The sequence below is a fragment of the Rhinolophus hipposideros genome, assembly GCF_964194185.1.
Source record: "Rhinolophus hipposideros genome assembly, chromosome: 7".
Taxonomy (NCBI): Eukaryota; Metazoa; Chordata; class Mammalia; order Chiroptera; family Rhinolophidae; genus Rhinolophus; species Rhinolophus hipposideros.
The window spans coordinates 50,712,067-50,731,763 of record NC_138053.1 but is presented as its reverse complement, the minus strand read 5'-3'; the positions used below and the strand labels follow the sequence as shown (position 1 = coordinate 50,731,763).

The 19,697-nt window shown below is 34.3% G+C and overlaps 1 protein-coding gene across 2 annotated transcripts in view; it reads right to left on the bottom strand.

Moving 5' to 3' along the window:
- Positions 1-2,331: 2,331 nt before the first annotated feature.
- AP3B1 (adaptor related protein complex 3 subunit beta 1) overlaps positions 2,332-19,697 on the bottom strand; it is a 223,026-nt gene continuing 205,660 nt past the window's right edge. The window contains exons 26-28 of one of the 2 annotated variants that reach the window (XR_013993671.1): positions 19,323-19,359; positions 15,331-15,469; positions 3,630-4,339 (exon numbers count right to left, since the gene is read on the bottom strand). Coding sequence is in view for 1 of the 2 variants with exons in the window: in XM_081054083.1 (XP_080910209.1) it covers positions 4,186-4,339; positions 15,331-15,469 (293 nt within the window). In the remaining variant the exon portion in view is untranslated. Of the gene's footprint in view, positions 4,340-15,330; positions 15,470-19,322; positions 19,360-19,697 lie in introns of both variants that reach the window. The other variant, XM_081054083.1, reaches the window with a different exon arrangement.

Sequence of the window (19,697 nt, the reverse complement as noted above, 5' to 3'; positions counted from 1 at the left end):
GACATGAAAAGATTAGAAATTTCAGCATCATTTCAACAATCACTTAACCAGTAACTAGATACCAACGAATTTCATATCTTCAGCTACTTGGGCTATATGTCTGAAAAGACTTGTTTTACAACCTGCGATGGCATAGAAAGTAACTAAAATCCTCAAGGAACTATCTAAAATTGGCTTATAAGCACGAGAGTAAAATCAACAATGCCTGTTTCTCCTGATCTCTAGTTCAGCGGTTCCCAACTTTTTTTTTGCCTCTATACTGTTTACAAGTGCAGAATATCCCCATCTGTCATACCTCAACCATTCGTTTCTCCTCTAAACCACCACAGGCCATTGAGGTGGAGGCTTGGGGAATGGCACCAGGGGAGAGAGAGACTGTGAGAGAGGGGAAAGAAGAGAAATGAGGGCAAGGAGAAAAAGGGGACACATTACTTTTTGGTGTGTGGGCAATGTTGCTTCCTGTACAAAGTTATTTGAAAAGCATTTTAAGGTACAGCCTCCGTTAAGGACAATATACCCTTCCTTCTCCTACTCCTGGAAACTTTTCTCTTCCAAATGCCAACCTACTTTTGATGCCTACCTAGCTTCATTGCCTCAGTTAAACCTTCTCAGAACTCTCTAACCATGATCACTTCTTCCCCTAATCTCAATAGCTCTTACTGGTGTGATCTGACAATTAATCAAGCAACTGCTTCACAGTGTTTCCCAGAAACCATTTCAGCTTTCAAATGGCTATGCTCCCAAGTTTGCTGGTCAAGTTATATGGGATCTAAAATGTTTTTCCTCAAAAAAAATAGTTACACATGCTGGTTAACTTACTGGGTCAGACCTTAAAAATTCTGCTTACTCCGTAACATAATTGAAAAGTGGTAAAAATAATACAAAGTAATGTTATGAAAATAGGAAAAGGGTAAAACATTCATTTAGTCATATTAAATGCTGTTTGTCAGCAAGTCACATAAAGATAGGAGATGGATCCTGTGCAGTCAGAAAAGACTCTTTTGGTCCATCTAAGGTCATACTTTTCTATTCAATATAATTTCCATTCATCTGAGGCACTATCTTGCACTTGATTTTTGTTGTTATTGTTCCTCTAAAAATCTCAAGAAGAGAGTGAAAGTGATCATGAAAACTTTCTCAGCTAACTGGTCAATTTGGAAGGCAGAAAATAAGGAAAAAGATTAAAAAAATAAACAAGTACATGATCAGAAAGTAATTGTCTATCAACGAACCAACCTTCAATTGATGGAAGAACAAAACAAGTGTGCACCCAGTGGCTGGCTAGTCTGGTCCAGTCACCTGTATGAGGACAGCAGAGGTGGAGGTGAACAGATGGGCTCAGCAAGTCTCTGGGGGCCGACTGCTTCAAGCTGTTGGATATGGCACCTGAAGCGAGTGGAGGTGGGGGAGGAGGTGAGCCTGTATTAGTATGGAGCAAAATTTGTTTGCAAACTAGGGCTCACCAACTTAGCAAACTCCACATTACCATTTATTGACAATTGGACCGTGGGTTTCTTGGGGGAATTAGGGCATATCTTCTATTTAACCATACTCCCTGACAAGGGATATCAAAGTTCTTCACATTCCACAGTAGATGTAGTCTTTAAATAGAAAGGAAAAGTAAGGCTCTGTTAATATTTTGTTATAACATGGGGCTCCCCACCCCTCACCCCCATGTGAAAAGAGAAGTTTTCCACCTTTAAACAAACTTCCCTATAAAATCAGAGAGATTACAGAGAGGGAACAAAAAAGGTGAAAGAGCTTAGGTTTACCTTTAGCTGGTCCAACATTTTTTTTTTTTAAACCTCTCCTTATGTTATTCATCATTCTGGATTCTTGTCTTCCCTCTCTAATAGTAACTTCTAAATTCTTAACAATAGAAATACAGGTTACAAGGGCAAACTTTTTCATAAGCTATTATAAAGTTATTCAAATGTTTGCAAATAGTTATCGGGAAGGGCAAGTATCCTGTATTTTAATTTGATACATTTATTGTTATAGTCTCTTCAGAATAAAAACATTCTCCTTTACTTACAATAAATAAAGCAAGTGTATTGTGATACTAAAAATGAGGCTCAGTCTGAAACATACTATGAGAGCCATTCTTCAGGGCTGGTGTACATAAAATGTCCCATTAAGTGGACATTAAAATGAAAAAAATATAGCTAGAATTAAGAATTGAACATTGACTAACTCGACTCAATGGAACAATTTAAAGATAATCATGGATTATGATAAAGTTAAAGGAAATATGAAGCAAGAAACTCTGAATCATCATACAAAAAAAGAACCCCCCCCCCCAAAAAAAAGAAAAAAAACAATCCAAAACTTGGGACTTTGGTCATTTTTCTAATTGCACTTATGTGAAAAATATTTAAATGATATTAAGTTATAGACATTGAAATAAAACTTTCTCTATATCACAACATGCATTTTTCCCCCTGCTCTGATGACAATAGGTACAAATATGTTTCTCAGAAAACATATTTAGCCTGCCAAATTCTTTGTTTCAAATAGTTGTTGACTTAAAAATCCAAAGTTATGGTTTTGTACACCTGAAACTAATAAAAAAAATCCAAAGTTACGAAGCTCCAAGAAAGAGTTAATAATGGAAATGTCAATGGCTTCCATTAAAGAGGAGTCTCTCGGTGTTGCGTCAGTATCATCGTAGCACATAAGGCTCCAGAGTGAGGTAGAACACGTGACTTCCATCGCAATACTTCCCTTCACTCAGATTCATTGCTGTATTTCAGGAACAAGAAAATTTAACAACCTTGTTTGCTCTCTCCAGCTCACTAGCTTGGAAATTTAAATAATTTTTCCCAATCTGTTTTGTTCTTCTCAATACGTAGATTCCAAGAATGTTTCATTCTGGGTTTTTTTTTTTTTTACCCTTTATACATGATCTACAATGTTTTAATCAATGCATCTTCTCTTCCTTTCTAATTTTTACAAATCATGTAGCTTTCTATACAAAAGGAATGGACTAGCATACATTATCTTAAAGCCTATTACCTATTATTACATGTCAGAAGGTAAATACAATTTCAACTGGTTTGAAAAAGGTTAGAAAAACATTAGAAAACAAGTTTTCTGATTATAGACAAATCTTAATAAAAATAGTAACTTGCCTAAGTGTGTAAATAAAATAAACACTCTGGGGAATGATGCTAATATGTTGATCATATAACTAGTTTTAACATTTCTAAGTTTATCCTACTTACCTAAAGGATAACTACTTACATAGTTTTCAAAAGCATTTCAGTCCATCAAAGTTGGGCATCAAGATTTGTAAAGGAATAATAAGATTAAAAAATTTATTCAGCAGGTGTAATAGGCCTTGCAATGAGATCTCTACTAACAGATCAAAATTACACGTAAAGAAACATTTTATTTTGCAACACAAAGATTTTTGTGTTATTAAACACACCAATTTTTTTCTTGGAGTTAACTACTTTATAACACAATTAGAAAATCTACCTGGTTTGAAAGTGGTTTCTCTTTCACTAAACTCCATTGCTTCTCTACATACTATAATACTCAAAATATTTACTTTAGAATAAACTTCAGCATATGAACTTTAGGATTACAAACAATTTCTCATTAAAAATGCAAAGACAAATGTTCTTCATGTGCTAGTTTATTCATCTTATTATTCAGAGATAATTTCATAATGACAATTGTCAATAGCCAATTACAATACCAGGAAATTCACAGAAAATTTTGCAGAGACCTTGTTGCTTTGGCATTTAATTCTAAAAAGCATGCTATCCCATTTTTACATATCAGGCTCAGAGGTCTTTTAGACTACTTCTAGGCTAATTTTTGCTTACTGTGGGAGGAAGATGATTTCCAATGAACTTTAAATATCTAATTTATGTCCCTCATTGTTGAAAAAGACGAGGACAGAAGAAGTAGCAGGACAGAGAAAATACTACATGGATTCAAGTGTTGAGATAACTGACAGTAAAATATATGTTCTTTGGTTAGCAAAGCGAAAAGGGGGAAAGTATTGCATACATGATAGATACACACTAGCATTCTAAAGCAGGAGATAAGAATGTCAAGAGTGTATTCTTCCCCCACTGCCAGATGGAAGGGCTATTATTATAAATGAAAGGCAGCAGCAGTGGATGCCAGGCACTTTTGTTGTGTGCCAGGTTCTGAAGTCCAGATGTAAGCAGGTTACCCCTGGGACAGGACAGGCTTCAGCTCTCGCAGCAGAACAGAACCAATCACAGTTTTCTCAGTGTTTATGATAAGCTGTGCTGTAGAGCCTTCCTTCAGTTCCACTGTGACTAGCAGCAGTGACCCACTGTGCACAGTTTTAGCTGCAAATCTGAAAGAAAAAAAAAAAGAGAGACCTTTTATCATGCAGGGGGAAAAAGAGACAGCATAAATTCAAATAGGTTTAAAATAACTCTTTTTCCTCAATAATTTATTACAGGTTCCCTACTGCCAAAAACCCAAAGCCAAGCATTCTTCTGAAAAATCAATGAACTGCCCAGCGCCATGCTTACCACAAGCCGGTGATTTTAGTGCATCCTTAGACCAGAACAGGAAGTCTACTTCACTTATTAGTTTGAACAACAGATACATGTGACTAATTCTCCATTCCTATAATTTGGGAATTCATTTAATATTTAACATTTTACCAGGCATAGGACCATTTAAAATAAATCACTATATTTTTATGTTTAAAACATGTTAAGAAAAGGTACCTTTCTCAAAGAGCTTGACATTTTAAATTCCTCATATCTGAAAATAGTTACGCAGGAAGTTAGATAATTTAACGTACGTTATAATAAGTTTCCATGAATTCATATATGTTAAAATATTCAAATTCGGTCTCTAATGTTGATGACATGTAACAAAAATCACGTGACAGCCAAGTGCAACATCACAATCTCTTTTAATATTTTGTTTTTAAGGCTTGAACATGAGATCCTTCTTTTGGTTTTAGGGGGCGTCTAAGGCTCCATTACTAAATTCCAAGACATGAAGAACCTACAAATGACATGGAATTACAAGAAAAAAGTAGCCTGCAATTGACTGAAAAGCCGTTGGAGGGACAATCCTGCCAGTTCACTCTGCACGCACAGTTGAGCCCCAGAGGCGTGGAGGAAGAGGATGGACGCTACCCTCCTAGGCCTCCATTTTCTGCATGGAGCATGTTCCACACATTTTTTGGGGGGGGGTGGGGAGGAAGGGGTTTGATTGCAAGGATGACTGGAGAAAAACAAAGTTGCTGCACATGAGCTTTTGAAAACACTAACAAGTGTAGAGCAGGTCTGTGACCTGCTGTGACCCCACTTTGCAGGGCCAATCCCCTTTCCCCTTTCTGTATGACACGTGTCTGAATCTGAGCCATCTGCCTCAATTTGCGCAACATCTTCAGCCACAATGGTACCCAGTTAGCCCTGACAACAGCTCACAATACATAAAAATACAACGGCTGCGCTGACAGCACGCTGTGGACTATTCAAGAGCAAACCAACTGGTCAGTGTCTCATGTCTGACAATTAGCATGGGCCTTGCACAGAGCCACGGTGTCCTCAGGGATCTGTTTAATTACCATCAACATAAAAGAAGGAGTTTATCAGGAGACACTCAGAAAAACTTCACTCCCGACTTAATTAAAATATTAGCCACTTAAGCAGGAAGCAGATTCTCTTTAAATGAAAAGTAATTTCTTTTGAGTTTTTCTTTGAACTGACATGAAGATCTCATAACACATTAGATTCTTTTTTTCAAATCTAACAAGCCATTTTTGGCCTAAATAGAACCACGAAAATCAGTTTTCCAACAATAATTAGAATAATGCATCAAAAGCAAAACAAATATGCTAATTTTACTAAAATGAAAATATTACCAACACTTTTAAGTTGTGTTTTAAAATGTTAGCTAATGGGTTGTTGATAAAGCATGTTAGAAACCTTCCCAGTCATTTATTTGTGCACTCTCTCCACACATGGAAAGCTACTCTCTCCAAACATGCTGAAGATAAGAAATCCGACAAATCAGTTTTTCTACCGAGAAGCAATTGTAAGTAACCAGTTTAGGAACAGACATCATACCAATGTTTTAAAAGAGGTTTTATAAAGCTGTTAACATACATATCCATCTGTTCTTCAGATGTCCACACAATAGATTAGGAACTGGGCACCCCAATTTCATTTTTGAGAGATCACAAAGCTCACCAGCCCTTAAATGACCTCTCTTTTCTATCACCCCTGCTGGTCTACGCATTTCTTTTGTCTAAATTTTTGAGGTCCTATGCTTCACTGAGAGAATCCTGTTTCTGTATTTCTGTTAAATCATGTTGCTAAATGATACAAGGTGGTTCTATTGTCCTTTATGTAACTTTCTCCACAGATTTGGTCATAACTAAATCTTCATTCAACAAATATTTCAACAGTGGCCCCTATTCTTGACAGGGTTGTTAATATGTAAACAATAGTCGTATTAGTCCCTTTATTTCCTTAACACTGCTACCTTGGGACCATAGAGAAGGAAATTATGTCTGAATAGGAACACAGAAGCACTGTTATTGGACTTTCAGGGTTACAGAGCCCCAAGGCACATTTTATCTCCTTTCTATTAAAAACTTACAGTCGAGGTTAGAATAATACAAACTCAGGAGACATAAATGTCAATTTTGAGGTCAGTATGTTTCCAAAGGTTAAAATCAGTGTCTTGTATATGTTTTTGAAATCCCACTACCACAAAATTTTCAATACTGTAAAGAATAGGGGCATGAAAGAAAAGAGGCATTTGCTGCAGTGGAAACATGCTAAGCAAGTCATTCTCGCAATAAAATCTGTTAGCTGATGTAAAAGCTACTGCCTTATCACTGGGTCTCCATGTTCGAGTGAGTGGGCACGAATGGGGGGAGCAATGTTTAAAAGCAGAAGACTAGCAGATCAGATGTTCTGATGTTCTCATTTCATAGTTCCAAAGGATGCACTTAATGGGAACACAGCATAATTACAATGTTTGTTTTGGTCCATGGGAAGCAAAAACCACTCCCCACAATTTATTGATCACGTAACTCCCAACTTAAAACACAGTTATGGGAAGACTACTAGTTAGTAAGAAGAAATAGCTAGCTTTGGGATGCAAGAAACATTGGTTATAAAGACAGCTTGCATCAAATACTTAGACTAAATATAATGGCTGACCTCAGAACCTCTGCTCTGAGCCTCAAACTAAGATCACACTGTGACAACATTTTTCCAGAAGGCATGAGACGTTTTTGATCCTTATAATGATAATAGCAGCAACCACTTATTAAGTGCTTTGTGCAGTGGGCACTACGTGCTTCACTTGTGTTTTTTCATTTGATTCTATGAAGCAGGTCACTATAGAGGAGGGAACTGAGGCCCACAGTAGTTGAGGAACTTGCTCACGGACACAGGGCTTGGGAATGGTTAAGCAGGAATTTGAACCCAAGCATTCTGATTCTAGGTCACACACATTTTCTTAAATCTATGCAAAAATACACCCTTAATATTTGTTTTTTATCCGTCCATAGATAAAGTTTTCTGATTTACTTAATATACATATAACCTATTAATGTTCCAAAAACTTTAAAAAGGAAGATTTGTTTCCCTTTAAAAATTGTGTATTTGACTTTGTAGTATTCTGTAATTCAAAGCATCTTGCACGATACTTTGTCATAACATATTTTCAATTTCTGCCCTCAGAGATTTAAAATATTTTTAAAATCTCCCACCACCCACTCCCTCAAAAAGAGACACCAGTAATGAAAAAACACAAAATTTCCTTGAATGGAGCTGTAACGTAGGGAGAGACTACCAGGCGACCAACCACCTCAAGCACCAGTAACACCACAAATGATAACAAATAAGTGGATGACAGTTAAAGATGTATTGCCTATGAACGGTGGGCTCCATGTTATTAAAAGAATACCATCTAGATATTTTTCGTAATTTTTCATTTTCATCCTACTATCAAGCACTTGCTGTGTGTGCTTGATACAACTGAGAAGACAAAATTGTTTGGATCATCTGTATTTCATTTTACCAAAATTTTTGTCTATTATCTTCTCTTGCAACTGACATTTTTATCTTTGAGGCCTATAAGAATTCTTAAGATTAAAGAAAAAGACAAATAAAAAGGTTGCCAAACCTAAAAAAAAGTAATGATCCACTCTTCAAAAAAGTTAATTTGTCTTAACTATTGACAGAATTATGAAAACAGGTCAAATGAACAACTTTGAACAAATACATTATTTACAACACATGGACTTATTTCCTTGTGCACTTAAACCGTACCTTTTTTGTTTTTTAAGATTTGTGAGAAGCTAGCTATGGACCATAAATGGTCTTTGTCAGAAAAAAAAAAGAAATCCTGTAACTGAATTGTTTTAACAACTGAAATGCTAATAGGACAACATGAATTAAAAAAAATATTTATCTGAGAGGCGGCTTCAAACTCTAGGGTTCTCACACAGAAATTTTTTTTACCCAGAATCATATTTGCTACACTTAATGCAACAGATCTAAGACATGCTTTTTTCTTTCTCTTAGATAGTCTTCCTGGTTTCTGATTTTTCTATTCTGAGTTCAATTTTCTTGTGTTTTCTGTTCTACTGGTTACCAGAAGCTGTGACAATGGCCCACTCAGGCTAAAACTTTTTTTTTTCCTACTCTGTACATGAAGCCTTCAATTACTGCCTGCTGAAGCAGACAGAATCCTATTAGTAAGAAAGACGATCACAAGATGCAGTGCCCTGCCCTAGCTGTATAAAAATAATTAGTCCAAAGTTGACAAATGTGTAATGAAGTTGCACAATGATTATATATGTAAGAAATACTAGTTTGAATAAACCTCCTAACAACATATACCTAAGCATGGTCATGTGGAGCATTGTTTTCCAAATTCAAAAGGATAAATCCTTATTAGTTTGAGTTAATATAACAGAACATTTTAAACAAACAGAGGATTTATAAGTTGTAAAGAATTCCTTTTGTTGACTATAAAATTGTATTTTAAAGTAAAGCCCATTACACTATTGAATTAATATTGAGAAAAAATTTACATGATTTAACTTTAGGAAATTTATCTAATGCAATGTATTTTTCCATTAGCAAAAACAAACAACCAGAAATATTGTAGCATTTTCCTTTAATGTTCTGATGAGAAGAGTTGAAACAAAAAAATAAGCTCCCATCACAATTTAGGACCCTCTATTTTCAATTCTAATCTTTGGAGATAGCATAAAAAAAGTGATTCCCTACTCTATTTGGTCAACAATGCATTCTTTCTTTGTGCTGGAAAGCTAAAAAAATCTGAGTGCACTTTCTCAAAGAAGACACTAAACATTCCAGTTATTCCAGAATATTTTTGGTTTTGTCTGTTTGGTGGGGGTAGGGTGGGATGGGGCTTAACAACAGAAAACCAAATTGTAAAATAAAGTCTTACCCCATTCTTTTTGATTCCTTCTAAAATTGTCAACCCAGAAGGAAAGCCATCAAGATTACCTTTCTTTCATTTTTACATGAAAACAGTCATATATTCCTATATGGAATATCATATATTCCTATATTTCTGTTAGTTTTTCCTAACAGAAAAACTGTTGCATTGTTACATCACAAGTGGTGAAATTAAATAAAACTTAAAGAATTTTTAAAAGCAAAAATCAGCTGTGCAGTATGGTTATTTCTGAAATATCCAAATATGCCTTCCCTGTAAAAATTAACTGAGGTCCACATTTGTTTTTCAATGAAATGCTGCTCACAGAGCCTGCAGAGATCAAAGCAGTCAGATAAAAAGCAGTGCTGTCCTCTAGTGGATAACCACCAACCTGTAAAGAATTCTGATTTCACAAATCTTCAGTCCTGTTTGAGATCCCAAATTTGTTGTACCGTAGAAAACACCAAAGCCTGGTACATTTATATTAACAACTGTTATGCAAAATTCTGTTTTAAGACAGATAAAGTATGGTGAGTATAATATTAGGGCTTATAAAATTAGGGCACCAAGACATCAAATGTCCAGTACTTAAATATTCCATAGCTACCAGGGAAAAAGAAAGAAAACAACTAACAAACGACAACAATAACGCAAAGGTTGATCAACCTAAGAAGAAATGGAAATATCAAATACCCCACCAAGAAGTGACAGTGCCATTCACGTTTGTAACCCGAGCACTAACAATATCTAACAAAGATCTTTAAAAAACATTAAATGGAGTAACACAATATAGATATTTTAGGATGGAAACAATAGTATACACCAGTATTTGCCCCTATTAATAATCATTAAACATGTATATGATAACAGTGATTCATCATGAATTTAAGGCCTAGAAATGAAACAAGTTGTTCTTTGTATGTACTTAAATAAAAAGACTTTTATTTTAAACCTGAAACAAGTAAATTGTTTTTAAATGTGTTGATAAACTAAAAAGTTGACTGCCAGGTTGCCATGAACACACTTTTCATTCATAGCACCAGACTCTCCTAATAGTTAAAGACCTAAGTAACAATAGCAAAACAACATTTATTCTACTAAGACTATAATCCCTCACAAGTTGTTCAAAACATGCAAATTAAAAAAGTGACAGGGTAGACAAAATCCAAACCATAGATTAAGATATACGGGGGGGTGGGAGGGATGGGGAGGTAGGAAGGGGGTATGGGAAAAGATTATAAATACTGAACACAAGTTAATAATGAAAACTGTTCTAGGGTCTTATTGAATAAGTTAAGGACTGAAATAGAATCATAGCAGAGGCAATGTTTTCTGTTTTCACTCAAATATCACATTTTCCCCTTATAGGGTCAATTTGTTGTTCATGAAAGGGCCAAATGGGTAGGCAGTATGACAACTGTTTTTAATACTATACTGTATACAACTGTCCGAGTTCCTGAAACTGGGTTAAAATGTGCAATACTTGAGACTGCTGAAAGACAAATTTTTACTTATGGTCTAAGACTGTTTCATAGATGTTATTAACAATATACTCTCTTGGTGGAGCACACTGGGATGTAAGAAAAAAACTAAATCAAACATCTTGCCTACTGGTATCCTTAATGACTAATCTGTAAAAAGGAAATATATACACATAGGAAAATGTATTTTAAAATGTGTCTTGGGGCCATCATTAATTCTTGATAATTCAGGGCAGCTTCAAACTGGATTTTGGAACACATGCCATATAACCAGTGCAGATACACAGCCATATCTGCACTGGCAGATTCCTGGGCCCTGTACCAGATGTACTGAATCTGAGTTTTTGGGTGTGGGTCCTAGGAATCTGAGTTTTACATAAACTCCCTCATGACTCTTTTGTACAGAAAAACTTTAGAGATTTTGGAGCTATCAATTTTTAGCTTTCTGCTTTTGAGTCACTGTACATTGGTATCTTTATCAAAGAATAAGCAATGTTAACAAAGGAACTGCATCTTGGGTTCTACATTATTGAATATAAACCTCTTTCATCAACCCTCACTGATTTCTTACTCAGTGGAATACAAGAAATTTTTCCTGGCCCAGGATGAACCTAGAATTCCCAATGCTGATCTCTCTAATCACCTCCCCTAAAACACATTAAATCTTGTATCCATTCATGTACTAGTTTACTGCTGTTCATTCTGCCCTTTGTATATACTTTATGTATTCGTTTATTAGTAATGTCTTAAAGTAATACACTTTAAGATTTTTACAATGCACAGTATACCTCATATATTGTAATATAAATATCTAATACAGGACGTTAATATATTCAGCTGCCTCTTTAATAAATGCTTTTTGATGATTTTTTTGATTCTCATTTCTATATTACCATCATCATGTGATAAATGTAATTTGGAAAACAGCAAACTGACACAATACCATAACTCTGTAGATCTCAATAAGATGATTTTGCTCTGAAAGATCAGCTTTTTCAATCAGTAAGTAAGTACCACAGACATGAAAACAAAGTTAAGTCTTTCAATAATATACTGGTTAGCTTTCTGGTATTATCATTCCTTTAGAAAATTAAAACTAAATGTCATGTAATCTAACAGCAGATATGCTTTTTCAATTGATTTTTAAAAGTTAACTATGTAAGAAATGCTTCTGGCTTTTGAAGTGAATTCCATAAAACTTGTGCTCTTTTAATTGACTTTCTCTTAATGGAGGCCATTTTCTGTTGATGTGTTAGGAGCCATTTTCTATTATATACTCAATTAAAATTTCTACTTATACTATTACACACTTCTGCATATTAACGGAGATCCACTTTTTCTTAGCTAATTCTTATATTAATATGTTTTACTCGGTATTTAATGTAAAAAAATTCAAATTTTGAACAGTAGTAAGAATAATTTATTCCAAAACTAGAAAACGGGAACTTTATTCATTGAACGTCCAGAAAGACTACCCTAATGTTTATTGAAAAGTCCTCTCGGAAATAAAAGATCCTGAAAAATTAAATAGAACATACATCGGCCAAGAATAATTTATCTAACTGAAATTTTAGCTAACAGTCAAAGTGCTTTTTATGCTTGTTTTTAAAGTAATCTTAAATGGATTACGACTAATAAATACAGGAATGGCTTTGGTCCTACTCTTCATACACTCAAAAAAGCAACCATCAAAGAAGAATTAAGGAGCCACTCAAAAATCTCACAGGTATTTCAATATTTTTAACAATTATAATATATATGTATATAAACTTATATACATGTATATAAGCTTATTAATCCCACAGGGTAATATAATACTGAACACTACAGCTAAAAACATTTCAATAAAGTGGTAAAATATAAATTTCTTTTATAATACAAACAGTAATTGTTATTTCATTTTAAATGAAATTAGAAAAGGCATTGGTGCAGATTTTATTAACAATTTTTATTTTTAATTGTTAATGAGTAAAAAATGGCAAGATGTTACATATGCAGGGTGATAATTTTTATCAATTTCTGTATGAAAAGTGCAAATATAACTCTAGGTATTTATTACCCAAAGCTTTCTAAAATTTAGAACATTATTATAACCATACTTTCACTATAAAAGCCTATGTAGAACATTTTCAATTAAGTATGATGAGGCTTGTGAGGTAAGACGGCACAGCCTATTGTTAATTATATACAGGCATTTTTTTTCACTTCTGACTCTGTAGTAACTTGGGCTCCACCCCAAGTAACAGAGCCAAACACCAGGCTGCTGATAATACGGCTGGATCAGAAAAGCATGAAGACACTGGATATGCATGAGGACCATAACCGATATGTTTGAAGGCAACCTCTGCATTCCAAAGCCAAATATAAATGGTTCTTAGTTGTGTGTCTCCCCTACATTAGTATGGATAATTGAGAATTGACTATAATTTAATAAATTGAACAGACAAAACCAAAACAATTTACAGGTAAACTATGCGTTAGTAAGAATTACACAACTGTGCTAAGTGCCCATCTTAGTCTATTTCCCAACAGGAAGATAACCTTCATATTAGTTGGCTTTGAGAAGGCAATGTGGCTATTTTCTTCCAAGAAACAAAAATCTGGAAAGCTGCCATTGCTTTCAGAAAAGTTAAAAACCCACATACAAAACAAAAACTAAGAAGTCTGAATGTAAGTAAGAGTTGCCCTATATCTTTTTGTGCATTACGAAAGAACATACTAAAACAGGACTGAAATATTGCTAGATGGTAGAGATGTCAGGTAAAATTTCATACTGTAGAAGCAAAAAATTAGTTGATGCATATTTTGGTGTTTTAGTTAATTCCAGTAATTCAAAAATATCTATAAATAAAACAGAACAACTTCTGCTAGAGAAAATCAACCAGGAAAGTGAAAAGAAGTATTTAAAGCAGAAAACAAAACAGGAAAACTCAGAACCAAAATATTTTCACTGGAAAGACTTCTGTTAATGTTCCCCGCCATTGGAAAATGTAACTGACAGATAACTGTTATTTGCATAAGGTCACAGGTATGATGACCTTGCATCCATTTTATTATTTTATCACTGTCCTACATGAGATAGAAAGGACTTATCGTTAACTAAGAAAAGGAAGTATCAGACCTCTTGAGCCACTGAAGGACCTTCCTCTCAAAAACAAACAAAAGAAAACCCCAAAACAACCCCCCCCCCAAAAAAGTACAAGGTAAATTTGTTGTTTTTGACTAGCACATAGTTTTTATTCTGTCACGATTAGTAAATGAAGTTAGGCAACTCTGGATAAAGGCAGATCAAGAACTGAATTCAGCTCTTTTGATGTCAAGTCCAATGTTCTTCCATAGATAACACAATTTCATTTCAATCGCCTTCTTTTCCCTGCCACCCATTTCCAAACAGATGAGGAACTTAAACTTCAGGAGAAGTTATAACTTGGCCAAGATTACCGAGCGCAGTAATGGAAGAGCTGAGTCTAAAACTCAGATCGCCTGCAGTACTCTTTATACGGGGCCTATCTTGCCCTTGTATTAATTAAAAAAGTTGTTTTAAAGGTTGGAAGGCATTCCCTTAGATCTTAAACTTATCATATATATATATATATACATATATATACATATATATGTATATATATATATATATACACACACACACACACACATCATATAAATATATATAGTGGCAGACATACAACACTGTAGTGGAATGGCAGAGGAATTTAAAGACAGCTTGCAATGAATTCCCTTAATCACAGAGGACTAAGTAACAGTTGCATGTTTGTTTAAGGGGTAATTATTTTTATCTTTATCTTCATTTCAAGCCACTGGCATTCATACAAAGAGGGCATATTAATCACATTTTCTGTAACCATTAAGGACAAATAACTTGGATTTCATGCATTAGGTGCTTGGTAGTGAAGACAGTCCTGGTCTCAGAAACAGAAGCTGCACTTGGCCCTATGTTCGTTTTTGTAGCAGTTCCTTCTTATGGAAAGCTGCCTTAGGGGACTGCTGTCAAAAGGAAATCTGTATGTAGTACCTAAGCTTCCCCTCTATCAAGTAAAAAAGTCAACTCCACTGCTTTATAGGACACGGTTTCCTAGAAATCCACTGAATCTGATGAAATAAGATAAATTCTCAAGTATATCTCAAAAAAGGTATCTTTACAAATTGTCACGCTATTATAAAATCTGGTACAGTATATATCCTGTACCTTTCAGGACAGTCCATACCAGCGTGCCAAGGATTGTATGAAATAGGGAAGAAGGCCTTAACTCAAACAAATCATCAGGAAAAAATGGGGGGGGCATATATATACATAAATATATATATTTAGGGGTGATTTTCAAGGAAAACTATGAATTGAAAACTATGTATCTACACATGTATAAAGTTACCTCCACATCGCTGATGAACCTACCTGTGTATATTATCTTGGCCAGAAGGAACTACACCTACGTTGGCTACATTTACAACCTTCTGAAGGATCACAGAGGAAGTGAAATTCTGTGGTGCAACGATGATTACAGCAGAAGTTTCATTCATTCCTGTTAGCATTCCTGTAAAAGCAAAAAAAGACTCCCTGTTACTAATTTCTTTATGAAAATCACATTAAAACAATTTTAAGCTCATAGCCAAAATTTACAAACCTTTTTCCATAAAAGAAATACTACTTCGGAATGTAATTTACAAGATAATTACTATAAAATTAAAATGAACATAAACTTTCAAAAATTGTTAAAAATCCTTATTGTGTAGGAAAATGTATAAAAACGCAGTCAAACATCACTCCTAATAAATCTGATTTTTAAATATTATAGGATAAAAACACAGAACTACAAATATGAGATTTCAATTTCAGTCACTTTAAAATATACTCAATTAATTTGGCTTATGTAAACGATTAAGCTTTGACTTTTTATTAATAAGAATTCTTTTTCCCTGTCCTTTTCAAAGATCTCTCTTGCCAAATGCTGCTTGAGAACAAATCAAGGTGATTCAGACATAACTAGCAGCATTACCCGATGAATGGCTTCAGTATGTAAGATCAAAGTTATCTCAACGACTGAAAGTCACTGAACAGTTATGTGGCTCCAACAATTGTACACGTCTGTAAGCTACACTTAGTTGTAATGGTATAGTGAATGGCACTATAGTTACTGACAAAAAGACCAACTGAAATTTCTGAAAGCAAAACATTTAAGAACAAAGAAAAAAACGTGAATAGAAAACCTTAAATCCCAGAGACATTTCAAATTATATTTAAGAAAGAAATTAAGTTAAGCAAAATCATGAACAAAAACCATACACGAGTTAACACAGACATGCCATGCCGTTAACATCAAAATCTCAGTAAACATGTTCAGTGAACAAACTCAGTAACATACCCAACACTTGGAAGAGACACTGAAATTTAGTACCTGGGTTAAAGTAAACAAAATAATTGTAATAAATGTCATATATTTGGATCTGTGATGTAAATCACTGACACCTAATGATATCTACTAAAAATGATAATCTTCTGAGACATCTGATACGTGCAAAATAGTTTACAAAATTTTTGAAAATGGTAAAATTTGACTTTATGTTTTCAAAAGGCTCTGCACTTCCAGCGTTAAGTATTTAATTTAGTTATTTACTGCAAATGCAACCTGAAAAATTTGAAAATCCCTCTGATTAGCAGTATGAAGACACTAACGCCTAATACTGTAAAAAGACTTATCTAGCTTTTAACAAAGAGCAGCTTTTACTAACCACTTTCCAACTCGGGGACACTATGTTCTGCCTTAGATTGTTTAACTTCAATATTAGGCAAAAGCTTTAAAAACTACACAAGCAGTCAAACACTGCTTTTAAGGAAAGCACAGTGGCTGCTGACATAACACGGCTGAGAGACGTGTGTACTCATTTAGGATTTAAACCTTTCTCCATTAAGCTCTATTGAAGAGCAACTGCTGAATAAATGAATGCAACTATGTTTATGTTAAAAGCCTGTTTCCCGCAGCATGTAATTAAAGGAAATGTTGTACAAAGCCAGTACTTTTGTCAAGCTCCTGTAAATGGAAAGATGGATAGCACTCAGAGAAGTGAATGCATTGCTTCATATTTAACCTTAACATTCTTGTCATTAATGGTTTGTCTAACTTGGTCTATAAAAGACAAGGTACTGCTCCATTGAAGTAAAATTAAAAAAATCAACTAAACCATGCTTTTCAGAACAGAAGATTCATTATCGTCAGCTAATGTATTGGCATAAAGCAAAGTAACATCCTATCAAGTAAGCCACACATTCAATCTGCCTTCCCACCCCCCTTTATTTTTAACTCATGCTGTTTTATTGTTATAGGCAATTTGTACCACTCAGCATGACAGTGTAAACTGAATCAAGATTAATTTACATGCAAAAGAACACTTAGGAGAGCAGCATGGTAAGCAAATGTATTGTCTCGATTGCTGAGGTGGAAAAAGAACCTGAAAAGAAAAAAAGGTGCTCTAATTAAGGGGCATCAAATATGATTGCTTGTGGTAGTTAAGGGCCAGAAAATAGTAAATGTCTGACCATTTAAAGAATTAGCATCTTGCTAGCTAGGAATCCATAAGATGGATGCATAAATCATAATAAAATTAAGTAAACATTCTAGATTTCTTAAACCAGAGATTTTTCTAAATGAAAATATATCAGGTATTCTCAAATTAAGAAGAAAGAAAATATGCCAAGGTATCATTAAAAGTTTCTCCTATAAAAATAGACTTTGCACACTACATAGCCTGCTCATACATAATAAAGGTCAAGTTACTGGGAAATATTAAAAAATTGTCAGACTATAGAATTTGTTGCTTCATTAGAATATATCTAAATTTTGGCAAGGCAGTGGACAGCACTTAATTTAGGTTAATCAGCTGTAATTAACCGCTAAAATGAAAACCAAATAATATAAAAAAATAATTTTTTTCTAAGTTTTAGATTTCCAATTTAATTCATAGGAAGAAAAGGAATAGGAGGAGGCAGTTTGGAATAAGCAATTGGCTTAAGTCTCTTACAATTAAAACTCCTCCAGAAATTAAATTTTTTTAAGTAAAAGAGAGATCTCATGTTATTTATAGTACTGAAATCATCCCACAGCTAGATCATTATCGAACTTTGCAAGGCTCCAAACTCAAAGCAATGAAACAAATCATGCTTCTGGTTAAGTCTCATCATATAAATACCATGAATAGGAATAATACGAATGTATAAAATGAACTAATCTTTCATTTAGCACTTTGACTACCAACCTTATACACATGCATGGTTAACCATAAAACTCTAAATGCAACAACTGAGAAAAAAATGATAGATTAGGCTGTATATTAGAAACAAAACCCTTTGATTAAAAAATATTAATCTAATATGTACAATCTGTTAGAAGTATTCTTATTTAACACCGTACACCCTTTTAAATTATGTATACCTTTCTAAAATATAAAATAGAACCACATGTCTTGATTTTTATTTATATTTTTTCAGTTAAATCCTAAATAATGCATTTCTTGATTCTTAAAATGCATACCCTGTGAGGTGAGATATTACGTATGTAAATTCATTTTATTTAAAGTTAAGACACATAGGTTAAAGCTAGCATGTACGGATATACAGACACTTCTTAAATGTAATGGCATTTTGCCTTCCAGAAGTTTGTATTGATAAAATCTGAGAAAACTGATTTTTATTCTGATTTAGGATTTTTCAGTTAGTGAGTCATTTCTGGGTATCTTTAGTGAAATAAGTTAAGCTCTTCCTTGATTAGTATAACAACCAAATACATGTGTAAAGTTGAGAATTGAGACCTCTATTACCAAACCAGCTGAAGTCTATCACTAAAAAGATGATATTGAAAAATACTCTTTAAACCTGCAGTAAATTTGCCAGCATCAAGTCCCACATCAAAGAATGAATTCAGGAAGACAGAAAGAATGATTCAGAAATGCCAAGAGACTTGCAAGGATTTACAAATACTTCATATAAACAAATTTTCAAATAGCTTTATTCAGAGTAGCCTTTCTGCTCTATTAAACATAGCAAACAGCTGCCAGATTTATTCAGACAAATAATCAACAACCATAGAAGTAAAATGGCAGAAGAAAAAGGAATTTTGGCAACAACTCCACAGAGGACCACAGCTGCTCTCCAAGCGCACCTCTCTTATGCGCTTACGGTTCTGTATGGCTAGTCAGGAAAAAACCCCTCAGTCACAGCAGAGCACAAAAAAACTTGATCAAAATATCAAGTATTCTAAACCAAAGCTGAGGGAAAGAAAGCGTATAGGATAAGCTACTGCTTTAGCTATACTGTAGCTGTGCTTTTCAAAAAAAGGCGTATCCCCTTCACCATAAATGTGCCCAAGCATATTCAGTCATTTGTGTGCCACTCACCTTGGTTTGCTGAGCAGGTGTAAAGCAGAGAGGCAGGCTTTAGCCAGCAAAGGGTAAGAATAGCAAATGTAAGAATCAATTCAATTTGTCAAAAGAAAAATAAAATCACAAAGATGGCTTTCTTCTATAGCAATAATCAACTTCCAAGAAGAGCAAATGCCAAGAGGAATAGAGTCATTCTTTTTTATCACTTAAAAATAAGGCAGGAGAATAAAAAACATTACTATTTACTTACAGTCTTGCATGAGATTTTCCTTGTGAGAGTTTTCTACAACAGGTCTTTTTGACAATATGGATTGCAAAGGCTTACAGTATAAAAATCTTTGGCACTACAATGATGGAGTGCCAGGAAGCATGGCCTTTTCCTTAGGTGTA